Source organism: Felis catus, chromosome X (assembly GCF_018350175.1).
Source record: "Felis catus isolate Fca126 chromosome X, F.catus_Fca126_mat1.0, whole genome shotgun sequence".
Lineage (NCBI taxonomy): Eukaryota > Metazoa > Chordata > Mammalia > Carnivora > Felidae > Felis > Felis catus.
In genome coordinates this window covers 63,294,670-63,313,839 of record NC_058386.1, presented here as the reverse complement: position 1 = coordinate 63,313,839, position 19,170 = coordinate 63,294,670, and the positions used below count along the sequence as shown (strand labels likewise).

Here is a 19,170-nt window from a genome sequence, read left to right as displayed (position 1 = left end):
ACTTGAAGTCAAAAACAAGAAAAAATGTGGAAAGACAACATATACATGGAGGTTAAAGAACATCCTACTAAAGAATGAATGGGTTAGCCAGGAAATTGGAGAAGAAATTTAAAAAAATACATGGAGGCAAATGAAAATGAAAACACAACAATCCAAAACCTTTGGGATACAGCAAAGTCAGTCCTATGAGGAGAGTATATTGCGATACAAGCCTACATCAAGAAGCAAGAAAAGTCTCAAATAAACAACCTACTCTTACACCTAAAAGAGCTAGCAAAAAACCCAATAATGAAGCCTAAAGCCAGCAGAAGAAGGGAAATAATAAAGATTATGGTAGAAATAAATGATATAGAAACAAAAAAATCAGTAGAACAGATCAATGAAACTAAGAGCTGGTTCTTTGAAAAAATTAATAAAGTTGATAACCCCCAGCCAGGCTTATCCATAAGAAAAGAGAGGGTGCCTGGGTGGCTTAGTCGGTTAAGCATCTGACTTCAGCTCAGGTCATTATCTAATTATTCCTGAGTTCAAGTCCTGCATCGGGTGAGCACCAGCCCCACTTCAGGTGAGCACCAGCCCCACTTCAGGTGAGCTCAAGCCCTGCTCTGGTGAGTCCCGTTTTTCTCTCTCTCACTCTCTGCCTCTTGCTCTCAAAAAGAGAGAGAGAGAGAGAGAGAGAGAGAGAGAGAGAGAGAGAAAGGACCCACATAAAATCATTAACGAAAAGGAGATCACAATCAACACTACATAAACATAAACCATTAGAAGAGAATATCTTGAAAACTTATATGCCAACAAATGTGGCAATCTGGATGAAACTGACAAATTCCTCGAAAAATACAAACTACTAAAACTAAAACAGGGAGAAATAGAAAATTTGAACAGATTCATAACCAGGAAACAAAGAAATTCAATCTGTAATCAAAAATCTCCCAACAAACAAAAGTACAGGACCAGATAGATTCCCAGCAGAATTCTACCAGACATTTAAAGAAGAGTTAATACCTATTCTTCTCAAACTGTTCCAAAAAATAAAAATGAAAGGAACTTCCAATCTCAACCTATGAGGCCAGCATTACCTTGATTCCAAAAAGACAAAGATCCCACTAAAAAGAGACTTACAGGCCAATATCCCTGATGAACCTGGATGCAAAAATTCTCAACAGGATACTAACAAATTGAACCCAATGGTACACCGAAAGAATTATTCACCATGATCAAGTGGGATTTATTCCTGGGCTGCAGGGGTCATTTCATATTTGCATATCAATCAGTGTGATATACCACATTTATAAAAGAAAGGATAAAAACCACATGATCCCCTCAAAAGATGCAGAAAAAGCATGTGACAAAATACAGCATCTATTCTTGATAAAAACCCTCAACAAAATAGGGGTAGATGGAACATACCTCAATATCATAAAAGCCATATATGAAAGACCCACAGTTAGTATCATCCTCAATGGGGAAAAACTGAAGCTTTTCCTCTACAGTCAGAAACAAGACAGGAATGTCCACTCTCACCACTACGATTTAACATAGTATGGAAGTCTTAGCCTCAGCAGTCAGACAACAAAAAGAAATAAAGACATCCAAATTGGCAAGGAAAAAGTCAAACTTTTACCATTCACAGATGACATGATATTCTGTGTAGAAAACCGAAACACTCCACCAAAAAATTGCTAGAACTGATACATGAATTCAGCAAAGTTGTAGAACATAAAATCAATGTTCAGAAATCTGTTATATTTCTGTACACCAATAATGAAGCAGCAGAAAAAGAAATCAAGGACTCAATCCCACTTATAATTGCACCAAAAACCATAAGATACCTGGAATAAACCTAATGAAAGAGGTAAAACATCTGGACTCTGAAAACTATAGAACACTTATAAAATAAATTGAAGAGGACCCAAAGAAAGGGGAAAACATTCCATGCCCATGGATTGGAAGAACAAACATTGTTAAAATGTCTATGCTACCCAAAGCTATCTATATAATTAATGCAATCCCAATCAAATTTGCACCAGCATTCTTCTCAAAGCTAGAACAAACAATCCTAAAATTTGTATGGAACCACCAAAAAACCCAAATAGCCAAACCAATTTTGAAAAAGAAAAGCAAAGCTAGAGGCATCAGAATTCTGGACTTCAAGTTATATTACAAAGATGTAGAAGATGGGCTAAATAGGTAATGGGTATAGGAAGGCACTTGTTATGATGAGCACTGGATGCTATACGTAAGTGATGAATCACTATATTCTCCTGAAATCAACATTATACTATATGTTTTTTTTTTATTTTTTAATGTTTATTTATTTTTGAGAGAGAGAGAGAGAGAGAGAGAGAGAGAGAGAGAGAGAGAGAGAGAGTGCACGCACAGGTGGGGTAGGGGCACAGAGAGAGAGGGAGACACAGAATCTGAAGCAGGCTCCAGGCTCTGAGCTATCAGCACAGAGCTGGACACAGGGCTCGAACTCACTAAGTGCAAGATCATGACCTGAGCCCAAGTTGGATGCTTAACCTACTGAGCCACCCAGGCGCTCCTATACTATATGTTAACTAACTAGAATTTAAGTAAAAATTTGAGGAAAAATGGAGTTATTTAGAAAAAATAAATAAAATAGTATCTCTTAAAAAACAAAATGGAAAAATACTAAACCTCTACCAAGAGCCAGCATTTTTGCTTGCTCATCTGGAGGACTCTCCCACTAGACAGGTGGTAAGAGTACTTAAAAAAAAAAAGTGAGTCTTGGGGCACCTGGGTTCATTGAGCATCTGACTTCGGCTCAGGTCATGGTCTCAAGGTTTGTGAGTTCGAGCCCCACATCGGGCTCACTGCTGTCAGTGCAGAGTCTGCTTCTGATGCTCTGTCCCCTTCTCTCTCCCCTCCCGCACTTGCATTCTCTCTCCAAAAATAAATAAACATTAAAAAGTAAAAGTGGGTCTGCTAAAGGGAAGATCTTGTTTGGTCCAGTGAGGGGAGAAAGGACCTAGCTTCCCTTCTCTGGACTTCATCCAAAGTTCCAATCCATCAACCACCATTAAGTACAATGCTTATTTTAGTAATAATTGTAGATTTCAAGTAATACTACATATAATCTTCAACAAAGAAAAAAGTTCCAAAGGAGACCAGTAGCTTCTTAATATAGGCACATGACTTTCCTGAGAAGTTAAACTGGAGAGTTTCCACCTGAAGGACAGAAATTGTTAAGAGGCAATGTGTAAACCTCATACACCATATCATGTACTCTGCAATAACATATTACATTCCTAAGAAATGCTCCTTTTTAGTGCACCTTTACTTTTCCAGTATCAAATCTTCTACCCTATCACCTCTCTTTAAGCGCTTCCCTCTAACCTCAATTTCCTTATGTTCTCATTATTTGGTAAAATCACTTTACACTTAAAGAACTAAATATTTATGTAATAAAACTAGAAGATAAAATAAATTAAACTCAAGTTAATTTCCTCTGCAGAGTTGTATGGTAGTGAGGAAGGTGCTCTTATTTAATTCCTCTATGCCCTCCACACTCACATACATCTGCTTCTTGGTAAGTCTGGGGTTGGGGAGGTTGCACCTTACTCTTACTCTCATATATGCCCTTTTGAGGCAATACAAGAACCCAAGGGAGAAAACGCTGGCAAAGTTGTCATACACCAAGCAGCCAATTACTCCTGAAATGAAGGAAAGTTCACTTGATCTCTCCTAAACAGAAGAGAATGTCCAAGAGATAAAATGTTATAAAAAACCACTGTAGATAACAACGAACCTAGTACTGGGTTCCTCTGAGTGCTCAAGAAGAGAAAGGAAATCAAGTAGCAGTATTCAGAAACAGTTCTGGGTTACAATCTGATGAGGTCTCTCTCTCACTCAGGGAGAGGTTGCTTTTTCATGTTGGTAGGGAGGCAGGAAGGAGGCATGGCTTAGACATTGGTGGTGGTCTCCTTAACGGGTTGGATGCTATTAATCTCCACAATGAGGCCTTTGTCAGCTCGACCGGCCTCCTTAACCTGCCCTTCAAAGGCTCATGTAATTTCCTCAAAAGTCCTGCCATAGGTATCAGGGACTTTGAAAAGATGAAGACAAAGAAGATAACAAGGAAGCCAGTGAATACAATAAAAATGTAGGTTCCTAAATAGAATGCAGCTGAGGGGGAAGAGCAGCCCAACCAAAAAGTTGGAGGTCCCATTGGAATAACCAGCCTCTGCCATTGCAGCTGGGTGGAGTACATGGATGAAGAGTTTCGACACAATAAACCAGGGCATGGAGCCTGGGCCAATTTCAAAAAACGGCACAAAGACCAAGACAGACACAATACAGACAAAGCTCTTCCAATTATACTTGTCCTTTAATAACAAAGAAACAGTCATGAGGATGGAACAAAATGCCATGTATCCAAGGCTAATCAGAAGTAGAGTCTTCCTCCCTGCTCTTTTGACCAGAAACAGAGAAACTGCAGTGAAGACAGTATTAACCATACCCGCACCAATGGTGGTATAGACTGGCTCCCCAACATCTGCATCTTTGAAGATTCCTATTGAGTAACAGAACATAGCATTGATTTGAGAGAGCTGCTGGGAGAGCTGGAGTATGGTGGAAATGACAATATGTTGTCAGTAACTGGACACTCTGAATAGCTCCAGCATAGTGACTTGCCTTTCTTGCGCCATCCTAGCACTCTCATCTTTCATCTCCTGGATGTCCTGACTGAGTCACGTCTTGGGTGCCCCACAATCACTAGATGTTCTCCTTAGCAGTCTTTTCTTCCTTTCTGTTAATGACCAAGAATCTAGGACTTTCAGGGCAAGGTGGAAGGGCTGTACTTTGTAGGACAGCTAGAATGATGGTGAAGCCCAACAACAGGGGCCAAAGCTCTTCAGTCTCCAAGATGACTTTCAGACAAAAAATCTGAGCCACCAGAATCCTGACAACAATTCCCAGCTAGTTAGGAATGCCAAAGCTCCCCCAACCCCGTAGGACAGTAGTAGATATCTTTCCAAGTTACATGGGCACAAACCTGTGCAGTGTCCACAGAAGAGGCCAATAATCTATTGGCCCAGGATCAGCATTTCAACAGACTCTGCTACTCTGGAGAACCCCATAAGGCAGACACCAGCAACAGCCAATAGGTTGACAATAAGCATTGAATCGCACCTGCCAAAGCAGTTGACAAAAGTCCAATAGAAAAGGAGGCAATCATACCATTAATGGAGAAGACTACTACAGACAAGGACCAGAGGGAAGTGAGTACCACCTGAGTGGGAGAGTCTTCTAATCTCTTTTCCAAAGAGTAACTGAGAAAATTCTTAATAATTGTCTCAGGAGCACCGATGACTCCAGTGTTGTAACCAAACTGGAAAGAGCCTATTGAATCAATGGAGATGGCAAAGAGACCTTCTGTGTTTCCATGGCCCTAATTTAATTCTTTTCCAATCTTCAATAAATATCTAGGAGATCCCAGAGACACCTCTTCTAGCCAACAAAACCTTCAAAATGTCCTTCTTGGCAGTAAGTTTTTCTTCAGGTCCCCAGTAAGGCTCTACATCTCACCCTCACTCTCCTGATTCTACTTGTTCTTTAAATGAAGGGACAGGTGTGCCTGAGTGGCTCAGTTGGTTAAGTGTCTGACTCTTGATTTTGGCTCAGGTCATGATCTTGTGGTTTTTGAGTCCTGAGTCCCTGTGAGCCCTGGGATTCTCTGTTTCCCTCTCTCACTGCCCGCTCCCTGCTCGTGCTCCATCTTTCTCACTCTCCAAATAAATAAATAAACATTTTCAAATAAATAAATAAATAAATAAATAAATAAAGGGACAAACAACATGAAACAGTGTACAGCATGGTATTTTTAAAAAATTTTTTTTTCAACGTTTATTTATTTTTGGGACAGAGAGAGACAGAGCATGAACGGGGGAGGGGCAGAGAGAGAGGGAGACACAGAATCGGAAACAGGCTCCAGGCTCTGAGCCATCAGCCCAGAGCCTGACGCGGGGCTTGAACTCACGGACCATGAGATCGTGACCTGGCTGAAGTCGGATGCTTAACCGACTGCGCCACCCAGGCGCCCCAGCATGGTATTTTTTAAAATAAAGAAACAGATTGAAGATGGCGGCGTAGGAGGACGCTGGGCTCACCGCACGTCCTGCTGATCACTTAGACTCCACCTACACCTGCCTAAATAACCCAGAAAACCGCCAGAGGATTAGCAGAACGGAGTCGCTGGAGCCAAGCGCAAACAAGAGGCCCACGGAAGAGGGTAGGAAGGGCGGCGAGGCGGTGCGCGCTCCACGGACTGTCAGGAGGGAGCCAGGGCAGAGGGGCGGCTCGCCCGCCAAGCAGAGCCCCCGAGTCTGGCTGGCAAAAGCGGAGGGGCCTGACAGACTGTGTTCCGACAGCAAGCGCGACTTAGCGTCTGGGAGGTCATAAGTTAACAGCTCTGCTCGGAAAGCGGGAAGGCTGGAGGACAAAGGGAGGGAGAGCTGCTGAGCCCCCTGACGACAGAGCTCAGTTTGGTGGGGAACAAAGGCGCTCGCCAGAGCCATCTCCCCCGCCCATCCCCCAGCCAAAATCCCAAAGAGAACCAGTTCCTGCCAGGGAACTTGCTCGCTCCGCGCAAACACCCAACTCTGCGCTTCTGCAGAGCCAAACCTCCAGCAGCGGATCTGACTCCCTCCGGCTGCCACAGGGCCCCTCTTGAAGTGGATCACCTAAGGAGAAGCGAGCTAAGCCTGCCCCTCCTGCCCCCGTGCACCTTGCCTACCCACCCCAGCTAATACGCCAGATCCCCAGCATCACAAGCCTGGCAGTGTGCAAGTAGCCCAAACAGGCCACGCCACCCCACAGTGAATCCGGCCCCTAGGAGAAGGGAAGAGAAGGCACACACCAGTCTGACTGTGGCCCCAGCGGTGGGCTGGGGGCAGACATCAGGTCTGACTGCGGCTCCACCCACCAACTCCAGTTATACACCACAGCACAGGGGAAGTGCCCGGCAGGTCCTCACCACTCCAGGGACTATCCAAAATGACCAAGCGGAAGAACTCCCCTCAGAAGAATCTCCAGGAAATAACAACAGCTAATGAGCTGATCAAAAAGGATTTAAATAATATAACAGAAAGTGAATTTAGAATAATAGTCATAAAATTAATCGCCGGGCTTGAAAACAGTATAGAGGACAGCAGAGAATCTCTTGCTACAGAGATCAAGGGACTAAGGAACAGTCACGAGGAGCTGAAAAAAGCTTTAAACGAAATGCATAACAAAATGGAAACCACCACGGCTCGGATTGAAGAGGCAGAGGAGAAAAGAGGTAAACTAGAAGATAAAGTTATGGAAAAAGAGGAAGCTGAGAGAAAGAAAGATAAAAACATCCAGCAGTATGAGGGGAAAATTAGAGAACTAAGTGATACACTAAAAAGAAATAATATACGCATAATTGGTATCCCAGAGGAGGAAGAGAGAGGGAAAGGTGCTGAAGGGGTACTTGAAGAAATTATAGCTGAGAACTTCCCTGAACTGGGGAAGGAAAAAGGCATTGAAATCCAAGAGGCACAGAGAACTCCCTTCAGACGTAACGTGAATCGATCTTCTGCACGACATATCAGAGTGAAACTGGCAAAATACAAGGATAAAGAGAAAATTCTGAAAGCTGCAAGGAGTAAACGTGCCCTCACATATAAAGGGAGACCTATAAGACTCGTGACTGATCTCTCTTTTGAAACTTGGCAGGCCAGAAAGAATTGGCACGAGATTTTCAGGGTGCTAGACAGAAAAAATATGCAGCCGAGAATCCTTTATCCAGCAAGTCTGTCATTTAGAATAGAAGGAGAGATAAAGGTCTTCCCAAACAAACAAAACCTGAAGGAATTTGTCACCACTAAACCAGCCCTACAAGAGATCCTAAGGGGGACCCTGTGAGACAAAGCACCAGAGGCATCACTACAAGCATAAAACAAACAGACATCACAATGACTCTAAACCCGTATCTTTCTATAATAACACTGAATGTAAATGGATTAAATGCGCCAACCAAAAGACATAGGGTATCAGAATGGATAAAAAAACAAGACCCATCTATTTGCTGTCTACAAGAGACTCATTTTAGACCTGAGGAGACCTTTAGATTGAGAGTGAGGGGATGGAGAACTATTTATCATGCCACTGGAAGCCAAAAGAAAGCTGGAGTAGCCATACTTGTATCAGACAAACTAGACTTTAAATTAAAGGCTGTAACAAGAGATGAAGAAGGACATTATATAATAGTTACAGGGTCTATCCATCAGGAAGAGCTAACAATTATAAATGTCTATGCGCCGAATACCGGAGCCCCCAAACATATAAAACAATTACTCATAAACATAAGCAACCTTATTGATAAGAATGTGGTAATTGCAGGGGACTTTAACACCCCACTTACAGAAATGGATAGATCATCTAGACACACGGTCAATAAAGACACAAGCGCCCTGAATGAGACATTGGATCAGATGGACTTGACAGATATATTTAGAACGCTGCATCCCAAAGCAACAGAATATACTTTCTTCTCGAGTGCACATGGAACATTCTCCAAGATAGATCATATACTGGGTCACAAAACAGCCCTTCATAAGTTTACAAGAATTGAAATTATACCATGCATACTTTCAGACCACAATGCTATGAAGCTTGAAATCAACCACAGGAAAAAGTCTGGAAAACCTCCAAAAGCATGGAGGTTAAAGAACACCCTACTAACGAATGAGTGGGTCAACCAGGCAATTAGAGAAGAAATTAAAAAATATATGGAAACAAATGAAAATGAAAATACAACAATCCAAATGCTTTGGGACACAGCGAAGGCAGTCCTGAGAGGAAAATACATTGCAATCCAGGCCTATCTCAAGAAACAAGAAAAATCCCAAATACAAAATCTAACAGCACACCTAAAGGAACTAGAAGCAGAACAGCAAAGGCAGCCTAAACCCAGCAGAAGAAGAGAAATAGTAAAGATCAGAGCAGAAATAAACAATATAGAATCTAAAAAAACTGTAGAGCAGATCAACGAAACCAAGAGTTGGGTTTTTGAAAAAATAAACAAAATTGACAAACCTCTAGCCAGGCTTCTCAAAAAGAAAAGGGAGATGACCCAAATACATAAAATCATGAATGAAAATGGAATTATTACAACCAATCCCTCAGAGATACAAACAATTATCAGGGAATACTATGAAAAATTATATGCCAACAAATTGGACAACCTGGAAGAAATGGACAAATTCCTGAACACCCACACTCTTCCAAAACTCAATCAGGAGGAAATAGAAAGCTTGAACAGACCCATAACCAGTGAAGAAATTGAATCGGTTATCAAAAATCTCCCAACAAATAAGAGTCCAGGACCAGATGGCTTCCCAGGGGAGTTCTACCAGACGTTTAAAGCAGAGATAATACCTATCCTTCTCAAGCTATTCCAAGAAATAGAAAGGGAAGGAAAACTTCCAGACTCATTCTATGAAGCCAGTATTACTTTGATTCCTAAACCAGACAGAGACCCAGTAAAAAAAGAGAACTACAGGCCAATATCCCTGATGAATATGGATGCAAAAATTCTCAATAAGCTACTAGCAAATCGAATTCAACAGCATATAAAAAGAATTATTCACCATGATCAAGTGGGATTCGTTCCTGGGATGCAGGGCTGGTTCAACATTAGCAAATCTATCAACGTGATACATCACATTAACAAAAAAAAAGAGAAGAACCATATGATCCTGTCAATCGATGCAGAAAAGGCCTTTGACAAAATCCAGCACCCTTTCTTAATAAAAACCCTTGAGAAAGTCGGGATAGAAGGAACATACTTAAAGATCATAAAAGCCATTTATGAAAAGCCCACAGCTAACATCATCCTCAACGGGGAAAAACTGAGAGCTTTTTCCCTGAGATCAGGAACATGACAGGGATGCCCACTCTCACCGCTGCTGTTTAACATAGTGCTGGAAGTTCTAGCATCAGCAATCAGACAACAAAAGGAAATCAAAGGCATCAAAATTGGCAAAGATGAAGTCAAGCTTTCGCTTTTTGCAGATGACATGATATTATACATGGAAAATCCGATAGACTCCACCAAAAGTCTGCTAGAACTGATACAAGAATTCAGCAAAGTTGCAGGATACAAAATCAATGTACAGAAATCAGTTGCATTCTTATACACTAACAATGAAGCAACAGAAAGACAAATAAAGAAACTGATCCCATTCACAATTGCACCAAGAAGCATAAAATACCTAGGAATAAATCTAACCAAAGATGTAAAGGATATGTATGCTGAAAACCATAGAAAGCTTATGAAGGTAATTGAAGAAGATTTAAAGAAATGGAAAGACATTCCCTGCTCATGGATTGGAAGAATAAATGTTGTCAAAATGTCAATACTACCCAAAGCTATCTACACATTCAATGCAATCCCAATCAAAATTGCACCAGCATTCTTCTCGAAACTAGAGCAAGCAATCCTAAAATTCATATGGAACCACAAAAGGCCCCGAATAGCCAAAGGAATTTTGAAGAAGAAGACCAAAGCAGGAGGCATCACAATCCCAGACTTTAGCCTCTACTACAAAGCTGTCATCATCAAGACAGCATGGTATTGGCACAAAAACAGACACATAGACCAATGGAATAGAATAGAAATCCCAGAACTAGACCCACAAACATATGGCCAACTCATCTTTGACAAAGCAGGAAAGAACATCCAATGGAAAAAAGACAGCCTCTTTAACAAATGGTGCTGGGAGAACTGGGCAGCAACATGCAGAAGGTTGAAACTAGACCACTTTCTCACACCATTCACAAAAATAAACTCAAAATGGATAAAGGACCTAAATGTGAGACAGGAAACCATCAAAACCTTAGAGGAGAAAGCAGGAAAAGACCTCTCTGACCTCAGCCGTAGCAATCTCTTACTCGACGCATCCCCAAAGGCAAGGGAATTAAAAGCAAAAGTGAATTACCGGGACCTTATGAAGATAAAAAGCTTCTGCACAGCAAAGGAAACAACCAACAAAACTAAAAGGCAACCAACAGAATGGGAAAAGATATTTGCAAATGACATATCGGACAAAGGGCTAGTATCCAAAATCTATAAAGAGCTCACCAAACTCCACACCCAAAAAACAAATAACCCAGTGAAGAAATGTGCAGAAAACATGAATAGACACTTCTCTAAAGAAGACGTCTGGATGGCCAACAGGCACATGAAAAGATGTTCAGCGTCGCTCCTTATCAGGGAAATACAAATCAAAACCACACTCAGGTATCACCTCACGCCAGTCAGAGTGGCCAAAATGAACAAATCAGGAGACTATAGATGCTGGAGAGGATGTGGAGAAACGGGAACCCTCTTGCACTGTTGGTGGGAATGCAATTTGGTGCAGCCGCTCTGGAAAGCAGTGTGGAGGTTCCTCAGAAAATTAAAAATAGACCTACCCTATGACCCAGCAATAGCACTGCTGGGTATATATCCAAGGGATACAGGAGTACTGATGCATAGGGGCACTTGTACCCCAGTGTTTATAGCAGCACTCTCAACAATAGCCAAATTATGGAAAGAGCCTAAATGTCCATCCACTGATGAATGGATAAAGAAATTGTGGTTTATATACACAATGGAATACTACGTGGCAATGAGAAAAAATGAAATATGGCCTTTTGTAGCAACGTGGATGGAACTGGAGAGTGTGATGCTAAGTGAAATAAGCCATACAGAGAAAGACAGATACCATATGGTTTCACTCTTATGTGGATCCTGAGAAACTTAACAGGAACCCATGGGGGAGGGGAAGGAAAAAAAAAAAAAGAGGTTAGAGTGGGAGAGAACCAAAGCATAAGAGACTGTTAAAAACTGAGAACAAACTGAGGGTTGATGGGGGGTGGGAGAGAGGAGAGGGTGGGTGATGGGTATTGAGGAGGGCACCTTTTGGGATGAGCACTGGGTGTTGTATGGAAACCAATTTGACAATATATTTCGTATATAAAATTAAAAAAAAATAAATAAATGTAGCTGACTTCAAAAAAAAAAAATTTAGTGAACCGTGTCATAAGTTAACCTTGTCATATTCAATGAATAAGATGTGAAATGGTTACAACTGATTATTAAAGCATAATTAAAGAATTGAGGAGGGGCACCTGGGTGGCGCAGTCGGTTAAGCGTCCGACTTCAGCCAGGTCACGATCTCACGGTCTGGGAGTTCGAGCCCCGCGTCAGGCTCAGGGCTGATGGCTCGGAGCCTGGAGCCTGTTTCCGATTCTGTGTCTCCCCCTCTCTCTCTCTCTGCCCCTCCCCCGTTCATGCTCTGTCTCTCTCTGTCCCAAAAATAAACGTTGAAAAAAAAAATTAAAAAAAAAAAAAAAGAATTGAGGAGATTCACTAAATGCAACTAAAAGAAAGTGAACTAATGTCCAAAATGAATTCAACATTTACATTATTTTCGAAGGAGTAATTGATCTATTTTTCAAAGATTAACTTTCTTTATCATAACATAAATATATGAAGAATGTAGAGTATGTGTTTGCTTCAGTAAATCGATGTCACTTTTCTAAAATGTCAATGGTAAAAAGAGTGAATGGTCTGTTACAGTAGTTTCAGTACATACTTTCAGTTTTCTTCTTACTCTTTAGCAATTTTAAAAAATTCTCAAATATGGGGAAATAATGTAAAACTTGAAGAACACGTCATATCCTAAAATATAAGCAACAGCTTAAATGTCTGCATACTATATTATGGAGTTTTGAAAATAATGACTGTGCTAATGTAAAACATAACTTTTCACTAGCTAATGCTATCACTAGTGACTATAGAATAAATGATAATATGGCTATGGAAAATGATATGTCTTAAGCATATTTTAGTTACCAAATAAATTTACAAACAAAAAAAAAAAATAAAATAAAATAAAGAAACACAACAAAGTAAGACTTTCTTAGTAGTAATGGCTTTACAGTGCTAGGTTCTCACAAAGTTCTCAAATACTTTAAGTGTTCATCTAAGAGATATTTATGTACATAGAAACAGAATTGGGAGGGACTAAAGCTTATGCTTTAATATATGTCATATGTGCATGTTTTCACCTACACTCATTCCAATCTTGCAATTTAGGTATTATTATCACTACATTACAGATGGCAAAATCGAAAGTGACTTAAAGGTTATATCTCTAATGTAAGGTACAAGCCAGGTCTACTTTACCACTTTATGACACCATACTTTATAGACTATTATAGAAATACAGAGGAACAGACATTAATATTACTTTATATTTATAAAGCATTTAATAAATTACAAAGTGTTTCCAATATATCCTCTTATCTAACTTTAACAACAACTGCAAGTTATGCAAGGATGGGTGTTATTAGAATCTCACTTTATAGATGATGAAACTGAGGCTCAGAGAGAAATTAAGTTGACTTAAGATCACACTGATGTTCAGTTTCCTCATCTATAAAATGAGATTCTAATAACACCCATCGTGCATAACTTGCATTTGTTGTGAAAGTTAAAATAAGAGGATATATTGGATGATATACTGGAAACAGAGCTGAGATCCCAAGGCTTTTCTCAATACATCTATAGTCCTTCAAGAAAGCAAAGTCATGTTTGTAATGAGACTGGTATAAAATACAAAAGTTCAGTACTAGAAATGCAAATGTTATTGTTATTATCCTCCCACTTCAGGCCCTTAAAGTTACTAGTAATTATAAAATTATTTTCCAACTAATAGTTTATGCAAAAGATTCACCAACTGTTTTTTCCATATGGTAAAGAGTTTTTACAAGTCACTTACAGGAAAGTAGGTTTCCACAATTTCAAAATTCAGAAATCCAATTATAATCCAAACCAAGAGGGTAGCAATGGAAATGACAACAATAAAAGGAACAAAGTAGCCACTGAGTTTGTCTGCAAACTGCTGGATAGGAGCCTAGAATGATAACAACAACAATAACAACAACACATGTATCAAGGTCTCTTTTTTGTAATAGAGTATTATTTGGTATTACACACAAATATTTAAATAAACTCCATATTAATGCAACTAGAGTTAATCAAATGAAAATATAAAAAAACTAGATCAGGATTATACTGAGCACTCTTTAAAAAAAAAATTCTTTCAGTTTCTCCTAGGGAGTTAAGTTACCTTTGATGTTTGTGCCTCTTCCACAAGTTTGACAATTTGAGAAAGTGTTGTGTCAGCTCCAACATGGGTTGCACGGATAAGTAGTGATCCATTCTGGTTAATGGAACCAGCAATCACTGTGCTGCCAGATTTCTTAGCCACTGGCATTGCCTCCCCTGTATAAAGGAGTAAAGACAGATTTAGATTTAGGGAACATTAATAAATACTATCTTGAAACATGCTGTTATTCATTAATTGTCAAAAAATATGTAGAAAAGTGATCCTTACTTCATGAAATAGAATCTGGACAAATGCCTAGGTGAAAGTTGCCCTCCCTTTTTCCTTATGTCAGTTCTGAGCCAAACCCAGGGATATATATCTTAAACTGGAAAAGCCTATTAAGGTTTTTAGGCAGACATGTCTAAAGACAATGTCTTATAGGCAGACATTTTTAAAGCTCCACCCTAGTCTTAGATCATTGGTTTTCTAAATGTTCCCAAGGAGCACTTAGAAATGTGGGAGTTCTTGTTTGTAATAACTCCCGGTGGAGCATGTGGTGCTGCTACTCCAATTTAGTGGGCCAGGGTCAGGGATACTAAGTATATTACAATGTGTAAGCAGTTCCCCAGAACTAACAATTGTCCCATCTGAATTGGCAATAGCACCCTATTGAGAAACACAGAGTCCTAAAATTATTTCCTCATAGTCCATAAGCTGAGCCTCTTCTGGAGTCATCCTGAGGGTTAAGGTATTATTTTGGTTCTGTTCTGGATCAGCCTTAGTTAACTAAGATCTCTAAAACTACTCCAAGGCCTCCTTTCTTAGAGCAGACCCTGAGGTGGAAAACCTGGAGTTATATGCCAGCTCAGACCAGACCAGTCTTTAGGGAAGGAAAACAAAATAGGTTATTTGCTCAGGAAAATCTGCCAAAGTCTCTTGCGCTCTACATCAGAATGAGAAAACTTCCTTTGGCTACACATTCTAGTAATAAACAATCCTCAGTTAAAAAAGCTTTCAGTAGCATAACTAAAAACACAAAGTAAATCTGCAGAAATTGATTTAATACAGTCTTAAAAAGAATTCATATTCTCTTTGCTCATTATTTACTCATTCCATAGTTTCTACAAAAAAGCTCTCCACTTTTTATTCCTATTTTTCATTATTACTTTGGATTCATTTTACTTTCATGTCATGATCCTCTGAAAGAACATACCTGTGATAAGGGACTCATCTACCATAGAATGTCCTTCAATCACACGACCATCCACTGGAAATTTGCCTCCTGGAACCACTTTAATGATGTCTCCACGTTGTACAAGTTCCACATCCACTTGTTCTTCACTGCATATGAGTTAAAATAAAAAGCATTGAGGGGTGCCTGGGTGGTTCAGTCAGTTAAGCGGCTGACTCTTGATATCGGCTCAGGTTGTGATCTTATGCTCTTGAGATTGAGCACTGCATCGGGGACTGTGCTGAGTGTGGAGCCTGCTTGAGACTCTCTCTCTCCCTCTCTCTCTCTCTCTGCCCCTTCCTCCACCCTCTCTCTCAAAATAAATAATTAAAACTTTAAAAAAATATTAAAAAAAATAAAAAGCATTGGGAAAATATGTTTCTCACCCTGATCTTTCCATGCAAGCTTGTTGGTTAATGTCAAGCTTGTAGCTCCGGAACTGCTACCAATGGAAACTAGAACTAACATTTAAGCTAGGAGCTACAATGTTAGTCCTGTTCACTGTTGGGGAATAGTTCAGTATCTGGCGCAAAATAGGTACCCTATATGTTTGTTGAATAGTCACTGAATGAATAAATGAAAGCTTTAGAAAATAATGTGATGGCTTTTATTTAAGTAAACAATTTATTTATTGTGTAAATTTGCCTACATAGTTTTATGAATATACAAATGAGAAATACAAAAGAATGAAATCTTAAAAAAAAAAAGACTGAAATCTTATCAAGCTCTAACTTCCAGTTTACAGATAACATAGGAGTTAGAGAACAAGTTAGATGACAACACAAGGAAGCAAAGAGTTAAATTCAGATTGTGTGATATTCTGCAGGACATCACATTGATGGATTCTTCTCTAATAAGTTAATTGCATGGCGGGGGTTGAGGGGGTGGTAGGTGGGAGTAGGAGGGTGGTGGAGAGGGAGGAGGGAGAACAAGAGGGAAGAGCTGTTTTAGATTAAAAGAAACGTGTTAGTCAAATGCATCAACATGTAGAACTTGTTTGATTTTTATTGCAAACAAAGAAACTTTCAACTTTTGGGAGACAACAAGAGAAATGTGAATATAGACTGTATAAGAGATGGTATTAAGGTATTGTTCATTTTGTTAAATGCAATATGGTAGTTAGATACATGAGAATATGTCCTTTTTTAGAAATATTTAGCAGTAAAACAATATGACTGGAATTTAAAATACTACTGCAACAACAGAAAGATATTTAGATGAAGTCTGGCCAAATGTGAATAACTCAAATCTGGGAGATAGATTAGGTGAGTTCATTATACTCTTCTACTTCTGGGTATATTTGATATTTTTTGTAAGAAGTTAAAAAGAGAAGGGGGAAGAATGAAAATAAATACCTTAAGAGAATATTATCAGAGTCAAGAGTTACAATAGTTGCTTCTGTAGCTTGTAGTGAAATTAGCTTGGCAAGAGCCTCTGATGTTTTGCCCTATAAATAAAAAACAAACATGTTAACAATACTAAGGAAGAAAAATCTCAGGTTTTACCTAAAATAAAGATATAATACTTAACATTTACCCAAGAGATAATTTTAGGAATATTAATCAGTTCAAATTAGAAAATATTTCACTTCAAAAATATGAAGTATACAAAATATAAAATATATTATTAGGCATAATTTATAAATAAATAATGTAACTTAATAAGAAAAGCATCAAGAACTCAGGTACATGAGCAAAGGACATGATTAGGAAATTCATGTAAGAAGAAATTAAATACCTGATATGTGGAAAAATGTTTATCCTTGCTATTAATGGAAGAAATGCAAAAGAAAGCAACTCTATGATACCATTTAATGCATACTAATTTAGCAAGAATTTATACAGGAGTTAATGCCAATGAAGTTGTAGTAAAACTACTTTACTAACATACTCTTGTTGATAAAAAAAATTGTTACAACTTGTAGCATGAGCCATAAAGATTTATGCTCTTTACTCATATACTTTATAATTTATCCTAAGATACTAATTCAATAGAAATTACTATTAAACATGAATATGTTCAATGCAAGATTATCTAAAATTTAAAACTGGAAACAGTCTAATTGAGAACAAAACAGGAATGGTTTAGTTGAGTGACAGCACAATGATTTGCCAGAATATGATTCAGAAAATACCAAATAATTATCTAGACTGCAAAATGGGGAAAAAGCTGTATAATGTTAAGGATACAAACTGGTATGTACACTATGTTTGCCACTCTAAAATATAAAGGTATCTCGAGCAGAATTAGAAAGTAATTTTCCATTATAGTATGGGATTATGGGTGAATATTCTTTCCATCATTATTTTAAATCCTGTGGTCACATCAATTTTCCCATTAACAATGTGATATAAATAAATATTTATCAAATGTCTCTCTGTTTAAATTTTTTTTTCAACGTTTTTTATTTATTTTTGGGACAGAGAGAAACAGAGCATGAACGGGGGAGGGGCAGAGAGAGAGGGAGACACAGCATCGGAAACAGGCTCCAGGCTCCGAGCCATCAGCCCAGAGCCTGACGCGGGGCTCGAACTCACGGACCGCGAGATCGTGACCTGGCTGAAGTCAGACGCTTAACCGGCTGCGCCACCCAGGTGCCCCAAATGTCTCTCTGTTTAAATCTCATGTTTAAATGAACATGGATGTAGTATACTATCTACAGTATTAATTCCATAAATTTGGTAAATCTTCTAAAGGAAAATTTAACTTAAAATATTACCAAAACAGAAGTACTTCTTTTGTTAACTATATAAATCAATGCATATTTCCAATAATTGGACTCGAAAATATTACAATCATTTATCTACCCAAGATTTTAACAAACGTCACCCGTTCTTACTTTACCTTTGCTACATGTTCCAGCCACCGGCCTAGTGCAATAAAGACAAATAGCATAGGAGGTGTGTCAAAGAAAGTAATAGGGTTTACTTTGGCTCTTTCATACATTGCAACCAGAAGAATAACCAAAGAGTAGGCAAATGCAATGGTGGTTGCCAGCACAATCAGTACATCCATATTTGCAGTTTTATGCTTCAGGGCTCTATACGCCTGAATGTAGAAGTACCAGCCTCCAAAAAACTGTAATACAGAAACAATAATTACTGCTTTTTAAAAAAATGCTGAAATCCAAATGTTTATCTCAGTAACAAAGATACAGTAATAATGTTCATTTCCTTTGACTTTTATCTAATCCAGCAACACTAAGGAAAGATTTTAAGCTGAAACAGTAGTGTCCGTATTTTAGCAGGTATGTGCATGTAGGGATTCAAATTGCTGTAGAAGCTCTTGGCAGCTGTCCTCTATGATCCAATGGATATTCCATAATATAAAGAAAGATAATTCTTGGATTATTCTTTTAGATGCTAGCAAAAACAAGAACTAAGAAAAAAAAAAGAACTAAGAAAAAAATTACATTTTTTGACAAGGGTTTTTTATGGAAAACTCTGTTCCCCCTATCCAAAATTCAACCTAAGTGTATATCACAAGCTACTGGAACTGCTGGCTGTTTTCATTGGTATACATAACTGAGAAGTTTATTTTTCATTAGTATAGAGAAACACACTAAGATTTTCTTAAAATCATCATAACTTTTTATAAGAATCAGAAAAAGGAATAGATTTATTAGATAGAAGTGTTCTACAGTAAAAGTTTATCTCAAAAGAAGAGTTGAAAACATACAGAAAATAATGAACTTCAGTGCTAGGGAGAAATAATAAAAATAATAACATAATATTATAATTGCCACCATTATTTTAGTTTATATAATTAATAATTAAGTAACATTTAATA

At 38.7% G+C, this 19,170-nt stretch overlaps 1 protein-coding gene and 1 pseudogene across 7 annotated transcripts in view; both read right to left on the bottom strand.

The window, feature by feature from the left end:
- The window catches only part of ATP7A (ATPase copper transporting alpha), a 176,355-nt gene that overhangs the window by 35,483 nt on the left and 121,702 nt on the right, over nucleotides 1-19,170 (bottom strand). For all 7 annotated transcript variants that reach the window (XM_045050349.1, XM_045050348.1, XM_045050351.1 and 4 more), the window contains 5 exons: nucleotides 18,226-18,459; nucleotides 16,737-16,828; nucleotides 15,364-15,491; nucleotides 14,172-14,326; nucleotides 13,821-13,955 (listed from right to left, as the gene is read on the bottom strand). In XM_045050349.1, coding sequence (XP_044906284.1) covers nucleotides 13,821-13,955; nucleotides 14,172-14,326; nucleotides 15,364-15,491; nucleotides 16,737-16,828; nucleotides 18,226-18,459 — 744 coding nt within the window. The remainder of the gene's footprint in view (nucleotides 1-13,820; nucleotides 13,956-14,171; nucleotides 14,327-15,363; nucleotides 15,492-16,736; nucleotides 16,829-18,225; nucleotides 18,460-19,170) is intronic.
- Nucleotides 2,537-13,117, bottom strand: LOC102901382 (annotated as a pseudogene).